Source organism: Canis lupus, chromosome 9, assembly GCF_003254725.2.
Source record: "Canis lupus dingo isolate Sandy chromosome 9, ASM325472v2, whole genome shotgun sequence".
Classification (NCBI taxonomy): Eukaryota; Metazoa; Chordata; class Mammalia; order Carnivora; family Canidae; genus Canis; species Canis lupus.
Window position 1 is genome coordinate 40187367 of NC_064251.1, and position 9069 is coordinate 40196435.

General features: G+C 42.9%; 1 protein-coding gene across 1 annotated transcript; it reads right to left on the reverse strand.

The window, feature by feature from the left end:
• Window positions 1–731: 731 nt before the first annotated feature.
• LOC112655353 (C-C motif chemokine 7-like) lies at window positions 732–2725 on the reverse strand. The gene is made up of 3 exons (XM_025440421.3): window positions 2564–2725; window positions 1708–1825; window positions 732–1279 (listed from the first exon to the last, which is right to left on the reverse strand). The coding sequence occupies exons 1-3, from the start codon at window positions 2637–2639 to the stop codon at window positions 1174–1176; spliced, it is 300 nt and encodes a 99-aa protein (XP_025296206.1). The 5' UTR covers window positions 2640–2725; the 3' UTR covers window positions 732–1173.
• Between the last annotated feature and the right edge of the window lie 6344 nt (window positions 2726–9069).

A 9069-nucleotide genomic window follows, 5' to 3' on the forward strand; every position in this document is an offset into this window, starting at 1 on the left:
GCTTGTCATATCCTCCTTGTTCATATCATCCATACCCTCCTCCTACCCTCCTTGCTCTTCCTCAACCTGTAGAGACAGAAATCTTTAAGATATGTGACTCCCAGATGTGGACGAAAATTTCTGAGGTCATCTGTTGATCTCCTCACTAGTTCTTCAATGCAGGTGACACTTGTATTATTCTGGATTCAAGGGTTGGAAGAAAGAAAACCAGCCAGCCATGAGACTGATGCAACAGTCGTGTAGTATGTAGGATGGTAAGAAAGGAAATTATTTTGGAAAGGAAGAAGGCATTTGAACAAAAGGCTGAAGCTGATGTCAGCTAGAGCTGTGGAGCTGGCTAAACCTGGCCCCAGCCAGCCTGACTCTTCTTGTCATGCAGGTGAGCCCAGCTTGGGAGCAAGCCCAGAGTCCATCACATGCCTGTTCTTCCCTAACACAAACCCCACCTTCTGAACAGCCTTCCTCTCCCTGGTACCCCCACCATCTTTATCCTGTTCTTTAAAAAGCCATCAAAGGGGGAGCCCTGGGTGGCTCAACGGTTCAGCGCCTGCCTTTGGCCCAGGATGTGATCCTGGAGACCCAGGATCGAGTCCCACGTCGAGCTCCCTGCATGGAGCCTGCTTCTCCTTCTGCCTTTGTGTGTGTGTGTGTGTGTGTGTGTGTGTGTGTGTGTGCGTGTGTTTATCATGAATAAATAAATTAAATAAATAAAAAGCCATCGAAGTCAAGTCTTATCCAAAATATATTTTATGTGAAAATTCAAGAGTTGTACATACATAAATATTCAGTTCTACAATAACATTATGGTTTCATAGGGACATCCCCTCTTAAAAATTAAATATATGTATATTTGCATTGATTCTTGCAAGGATCTTCGCAATACTATAGTGAGGTAGAAAAGAGAGCATCCTTCAGTTTTTAGGGGGCTAAAGTGATGTGATATATCCAAGGGTTTACATTTAAAACACATTCGATTCCAGAGCACATTAAATTAAAATATTAACAACTTAGAAGACATAAAACATTACTTAAGAAAACTGTGGTTCACATTATTGCACAAATCTCATATTCCTTAGAATTGTAGTAGAATAATCTCAGAAGGTATGTTGGAAAGGATAGGGAATATAAATTGTTTCCTGGACATTGGCTTGGCTTCATTGTGCGCATGACTGTTCACAGCTTTGGGGCTTGGGTTTTCTTGTCCAGGTACTTCATGTGATCCTGGACCCACTTCTGGTTGGGGTCAGCACAGACGTCCTTAGCCAGTTTGGTCTTGAAGCTGTGGGAAGAGAGGGCATTTAGATGGAGTGCTTGAAGATTCAACCTGGTAGTGTAACCCACTTTATGGCCCATTAGCTTGTGGTGATGGAGGCCCTCTAACTGGCTAGCCCATTAGCCTGGGGTGATAGGGGAGGAAGGAAGGAAACTCAGGTGAAGCAGCTGCTTTTGCTGCCCCAGGTAAAGCCATCTTCTCTCCTGGATGAAGGAACTGACATCTGAGCTAACGCCTGGACAAAGAGCTATAAATGGGAAGTCTCTATTTTCTTGAATTTACTTTTCCCATAGGAAGATTTCTAGGATTAGATTAGAGATGGTCTAAGCACCTGAGGGTTAAATTCCAACTCAGTCTGATAATAACCCTATCCACTGCCTGGGAGCAAAACTCAAGACCAAGTGTTGAGTGCGGGTGGTTATGGCTTCACTCACATCACAGCTTCCCGGGGACAATAGCTGCTGGTGATTCTTCTGTAGCTCTTCAGCTTCTGGATGGGGATCTTCCTAGTGGTAAATCTATAGCAGCAGGTGGTTGAGATATTAATCCCGTCTGTTGAGACAACAACAACAAAGGCTATTTAAGGTGTGTGCTGGGACTTTCTATTTATAAAGGAGGGAACGGTAAGGAGGAGAGTCAAAGAAAGGGAAATCACCCACCCTAAGTCCTGTGTTTCTGCCATAAAACTTTCAGTCTTACTGTCATGGACTGTAAAACGGAAGGATATGACTGCTAATTGAGAGGAGAAGAGAAACTGGCGACAACTCTGGGTTGTTGTTAGGAGGGGCTCATAGAATAGTCTAATCCTCAGGACAGGGCGACCGAAACCATGGGTCCCCCTCTAGGCTCTGAGCAATCTACGCCTGGTCATGAGTTTCCCTAATACCCGCTGCCTCTGCAGAGCCCTGTCTTAGGGTGCTGGACTGAATGAAGCACAGTTCAGATTCTTGTCTCCTCCTTTCCCCTCCACCACATCTGGAAATACTCTGCACACCCTCCACCAGAGGCCCCCTCTTTTCGATCACCCCAGTTCCCCAAACACTGCTACAAGGACCCAGAGTAGTATCTGCACTAGGGGCATGAGTGCAGAGCTGGAACCCTGGAAGGGACTGGATTTGGTGTCCATGGCTGAAATTCCCGGGAGCACCTGTGTGATCAGCCTTCCTCCTTGTCCTTCTCTGACTTTCCTGATCTTGGAAATGGAGCTGTGGGTGATGCTCCTGCTCTGGTGGCCCATGAGAAGCCAGAGATGTGGTGATGGGCTTCAAAACAAAAGAGAGAGGGGCTCACCTGGCTGGGTGAGCACCTGGGTGGTGAGGGCGGCGGCTGTGAGCAGCAGGCAGAGGAGCGCTGCGGAGACCTTCATGTCGGTGGAGAGCAGGGAGCTTGGATGTGGGAGCTGGAGGTTTCTGTGTTGTCTCAGCCTCTCTGCTCCTCTGGCCCCTCTGGCGGCTCTGCCTGCCTTTTATACGAGCAAACAGGAAGAAAGTGAGTGGGTAACAGGAGTTCGTTCTAAATGAATCACAGGGTGGAAGAGTACATCAGCTGAGCCATTGCCCTGCCCTGGGGAAGATATTGGGAAATGAGAGAGAAGGCGTGATTGATGTTGGCCTGCTTGCCATCCAAACTCAGGGCTGGTATGTGAGGTGTGGGCTATGCCCAGGCAATATGTGATCTATGACTCTTACTAAGGGTTCTGCTTTTTTGAAAAGAAACACTTTATATGGAAAAAGAAAGGAAGTAGGGTTACCAAATCAAAGAGATGTAAGGGATTTCCCCAATTTTCCTCTCACATACCATCTCAAGGATGACAGCGTTCAGAGAAAGGCAATAAAACTTTGGCTGAGCTTTAAAATGAACTAAAACCATCCTTTACTGCTTTAAATCCTGTTGGTTTTTCTAAAACCCAAAGAACACAATAATAGAACATTAGCAGAAAAATAGACTTCAGTATTCTTAGAATAAAACCTAAAATTGTAGTGTCTATTCTAGTAATCCATCTGAAAACAGTGACTTAAAGTGAGAACAATCATTGATTTTACTTTTGGATATGGTACTTGACTGGCCTCAGCCAAGAAGTTCTTGCTCATGATTTGTTTTTGTTTTTGTTTTACATCTTTGCAGTGGATGATGGCTGGGATTGGGGTCCTCTCAAGGCCTTCACTCAATGTCAGGTGTCTGAGCTGAGAGGTCTTAAATAGCTGAGGACTGGAACAGGTGGAAGTTTCTCTCCCTCCACCCCTGTCTCTCCAGTGGGCCATCTACATAGCTGGATATGGGTAGTTTACATGATGGTTTAAGGCTCCCAGGTGCAAAGTTAGAGAACATCTCTTAATTTGAGGAACATAGAAGAATTCTCAGACATATTTTTAAATCACTATCTGTTTCATAGGCTCTCTGAACCATAAGGCACATAATAAGGCACATAATAAAATCATGGAATATTACTGTGGTTTTTAAAATATCTGATTACCTAGAAAAATATTATTATTTTATTTTTATTATATTATTTCAAGTAAAACAATAGAAGTGAAGCCAAATTTATGAACAGAATCAAAGTGAACCTGCTTAGTTTGAATCAGAGACAGGACTCTTCACATCCCCTCCTCTCACATATATTTCAAGGATCAAAAGACTAGATATTGAAAACCAGTTATCTGTTCACCCCTCTTTACATGCACATGCTACAAGCCCATCAGTCAATTGCTGATGATGTTAATGAAAAAGGGGCTTGATGAGAGGTCCTTAGCTTTGTCTATCTTTTTTACTGTTTTTCAGTCTTTATTTATTTCCACTCTGATCTTCATTATTTCCTCCCTTCTGCTAACTTTTGGGCTAGATTTGCCTTTTTTCTGGTTCCTTGAGGTATAAAGTTAGGTTTTTTAAATTTGAGATCTTTCTTTTTTCTTCCTTGTCTCTTAAGGTTTTGGCTTAAGGAATATATTGTCTGCTAAAAGCGCAGCCACTCCTGTTCTCTTTTGTTTTTTTGTGGGTTTTTAAAAGATTTTATTTACTTGAGAAAGAGTATAGGAGAGAGAGCATGAGTGGGAGAGAGGAAGAGGGAGAGGGAGAAGCAGGCTCCCCAGTGAGTAGAGACCCCCATATAGGGGGGCTGGATCAAGCACCTGGGGTGATGACCTGAGTCAAAATTAGATGCTTAACAGACTGAGCAACGCTGGTGCCCCACTCCTGTTCTTTTTTGGTTTTCACTTGCATGGAATATCTTTTCCATCCCTTCACTTTAAGCCTATGTGTGTCCTTCAAGTTGAAGTGAGTCTCCTATAGGAGCATATAGTTGGGTCTTTTTTTTTTTTTTAATCCATTCAGCCACACTATGCCTTTTCTGGGGAATTTAATCCATTCACATTTGGTGAATATTGATAGGTAAGCACTTGCTAATGGCCATCTTACTGTTTTCTATTTTGTAGTTCCCTTGTTCCTGCCTCCCTCTCTTGCTGCCTACATTTGTAAATTGATGATTTCCCATAAGGAATGCTTTGATTTTTTTCTCTTTCTCTTTTGTGTATCTACTCTAGGTGTTTGCTTTGGGGTTACTGTGAGGCTCACATAATACATCTTACAGATACAACAGTCTATTTTATGCTTATTGCTTAACTTAGACTGCCTACAAAAACTTTACCATTTTATCCCTCCTTTTAGGTTTATGTTACAACTTAACCTCTTGTTATATAGTGTAACCATTAACAAACTATTGTGGCTATAGTTATTCTTAATACTTTGTCCTTTAACCTTTATAGTGGAGTGTTTAATATTCTATTACAGTATTAGAGTATTCTGAGTTTGAGTATTTAATTCAGCTTTACTAGTGTGATGTATATGTTTTCATGTTACTAATTAGCATCCTTTCTTTTCAGCTTGAAAAACTCCTTTCAGCACTTCTTGTAAGGCAGGTCTAGTGGTAGTGAAGTCTCTCATCTTTTGTTTGTCTGGGCAAGTCTTCAAATTTCCTTCATTTCTGTACCCCAACTTTGCCAGGTAGAGTGTTTTGGTTGGCAGTTTTATTTTCTTGGTGGTTTGATGATGTCATACTGCTCTCTCTCTATTATAAAGTTTCTGCTGATAAATCCTCTTGACTACCTTCCGGGGGTTCCTTTGTAAGTTACAAGTTTCTATTCTCTTCCCACTTTTAAGATTCACTTTCTGTCTTTGCTTTTTTTTTTTAATTTTTTATTTATTTATTTATGATAGTCACAGAGAGAGAGAGAGAGAGGCAGAGACACAGGCAGAGGGAGAAGCAGGCTCCATGCACCGGGAGCCCGACGTGGGATTCGATTCCGGGTCTCCAGGATCACGCCCTGGGCCAAAGGCAGGCGCCAAACCGCTGCGCCACCCAGGGATCCCCTGTCTTTGTTTTTTGACAGTTTTATTACAACACGTCTTTGGAGAAGAGCTTTTAAAGTTGAGTTTGCTTGAGGAATCATAAATTTCTCGTGAATTTGGATATTGAAATCTCTCCCCAGATTTGGGAGGTTCTCAGACATTACTTCTTTAAACAAGCTTTCTGCTCCCTTCTCCCTCTCTGTCCTTCTGGGACTCCAATAATTCACAGATTGTTTCTTTTGATGATATGCCATAGATCCTATAGGCTTTCTTTAGCCTTCTTCATTCTTTTTCCTTTGTTCTTCTCTGACTAGGTAGTTTCTTTCTTTCTTTTTTTAAAGATTTTATTTATTTATTCATGACAGACACAGAAAGAAAGAGAGGAAGAGACACAAGCAGAGGGAGAAGCAGGCTCCATGCAGGGAGCCTGACATGGGACTCGATCTCGGGTCTCCAGGACCACACCCAGGGCGAAAGGAGGCGCTAAACCGCTCGGCCACCGGGGCTGCCCTCTGGCTAGGTAGTTTCTAAGGGCTTCTTCACAAATTCTTTCTTCTCGTTGGTCCACTCTAGTGTTGATGATGTCTATTGTATTTTTCATTTAATTCATCATGACTTCAGTTCCAGAACTTCTTCTTTTTTAACGATTTCTCTCTCTTTATTAAACTTCTTACTTTGTTCATGTTTTGTTTTCCTGATTTTGTGGAAAGGTCTTTCTCTCTTTTCTTGTGGCTCATTGAGCTTCCTTAAAATGGCTATTTTAAATTCTTTTTTGGGTAAGTAATGGATCTCCATGTCTTTGGGGTCAGTTACTAACACATTATTGTGATCCTTTGATAGTGTCATGTTTCCTTGAATTCTCATATTCCTCAAAGTCCTGTTTTGTTTCTTTAAATTTGAAGTAGAAGTGGTAGTCACCCCCCTCTAGCCTTTATAGACTAACTTCAGGAGATAACTTCCTTCCACCAGCCCTGCTAGTGATTTTGAGGCTTTCTTAGAAGTTCTGCAGATACGTCTGTTCCCTGCTTCTTGCTTCCTCTTGTGACAGATTTCTTAAACTTACATGCATTTTCTTAATCCTGCAACACACCAGGCGGAGTGCTAACAGTCTGTCTTGCTTCCTGAAGGGCAGAGCTAATCCTTATGTTTGTGGTCTCTCCCTGGATCACAGCTTCAGGTGGCTTTTTTGCCTGCCCACTAGCTGTCTGTCAAAACTTGCTCTTTCCTTTGTTGGGAACACTAATAGGGAGGCAGATACAGATTGGGGATGTTTGGGTGAGATTCATGGAGTACTGAGGTGCCCATGGACCATTTAGGGGGATCTATGGGTGAGACATCTCCAGTGGCTTGTGGGCAGGTTTTTAATGCAATTAGTAAGATCCACACCCCTTGAATGCCTTCAAAGTCTTCTTTTTCTTTTTTAAGATTTTATGTATTTATTCATGAAAGACACACAGAGAGAGAGGCAGAGACATAGAGAGAGAAGCAGGTTCCCTGCAGGGGGCTCCATGCAGGACTCAATCCTGGAATCCCGGGATCAGGACCTGAGCCAAAGGCAGATTCTCAACCACTGAGCCACCCAGGTGTCCTGCCTTCAAAGTCTTATCTGCTGTTCTGTGGCTTCTTCTTGCCCCCTCAGTCATGCAGATCAATGAGTTAGTACTTTGGATGAGGCAAGAGACAAGTGGATCTCTTTGGTAGCTTCCACTTAGCTGAGGAGCTGGGGAAACTGACCTCAGTGTTCTCACTTTCCCCACAGGAGAAATCACAGGCAGAAAGGGTCTCTTCTGGCACTGATCTGTGCCACTTTGGGGAAGGAGTGGTGTAGGTAATGTCAAAGTGTTCTTACCTTCACCAATGCAGCCCTACTGACTCATTTTAAACTTCTAAACTCCAGAACTAAAAGGTAATATATTTGCATTGTTTTAAGCCATTAAGTTTGTGATAAATTGTTACAGTAGCAATAAGAAACTAATAGAAATTTTGATACCTGGAAGTGGGGTGCTGCTATAACAAATACTAAAAAATGTAGACGCAGTTTCGGAATTGGGCAATGAGCAGAGGATGAGAGAAAAAGCCTAGATTTTGAGTATGATAGGAAAAACCTAGATTTCCTGGAACAGACTGTTGGCAGCCACAGGAAATGAATATACCGCACTTGGCATTCCTTCTTAAATGAGGGCCTATTGCCAGTGCTTCATGCTCATAGTTTCATCATGCAAAGTGCAAGGACTCCCATGCTTAGCTGAAGAAAAAAAAATGGATTCAAGATTTCCTGAAAATGAATAGATGTGGCTTGGAAAGGGAATGTGAGCAGATTACTTTGGGGCTTAAGCACACAGATGACCCTCTCTTGGCCTCCCCTCCTTCTAGACTCTCCACCTCAAGTCTGCCTGGCCTTAGAGAGTGATGCTCAGTCAACTGCATGGGAATGTACTATTTGCTTGCACTCCATTCCCCTTTGCCTTCTTGGCATCCACTGCAATTAGGGATTTAGTCCTACTTGGCAAACAAAGCTACAGACTGGAGGAGTAGAGGAGAAGCAAGGAGAGCTGTTGGACCTGGCATGTGGGTCAGTGAGTTCCATAAAAAGAAGCCAATAAATTGTCTGCTGACTGATGTATTTAGGGCACTTTGGGGAGTGTTACATGGAGCTTCGATGGAATCCCTCAACTTGAACCAGAGGCCCTGTACAGGCTTGGGAATGTGGAAACTGAATCCCTTTTATTCCTCTTCAGCTCCAAATGATAGGAATGGAAGTTCGCCAAGACACACATTCTCAGATCCTAGGTTCTACTGAGTTCCTATTTGTAACACATTATCATCCCCATTTTGATAATGGAGACTCAGAATATCCAATCTGTTCTGAATGACAGAGTGAGTCAATGCCAGTGCTGGGATTAGAATTTGAGTGTCCCTGCAAGCCAGGGTTTTCCCCAGCTACTGAAGGCACTACCTGGTCTAGCTTGATACAGCAGCCATCTCCTCACCAGATTGACCCAACCAATCTGCAAATTTACCATGCAGAATTTATTCAATCGCGCAAGATACTGAAGTACCTGGGTGGCTCAGTTGGTTAAGTGTCTGCCTTTGGCTCAGGTCATGATCTTAGGGTCCTGGAATCAAGCCTTGAGTTGGGGTCCCTGCTCATCAGGGAGCCTGTTTCTCCCTCTCCTGCCACTCTCCCGCTTGTGCACATGCTCTCTCTCTCTCTCTCTCTCAAATAAATAAAGAAAATCTCTTTTTGGTTGGAGAACCATTTACCATTCGAATGGTCCTCAAAAGAAAGCAGGGGTAGCCATCCTTATATCAGATAAACTAAAATTTACCCCAAAGACTGTAGTGAGAGATGAAGAGGGACACTATATCATACTTAAAGGATCTATTCAACAAGAGGACTTAACAATCCTCAATATATATGCTCCGAATGTGGGAGCTGCCAAATATATAAATCA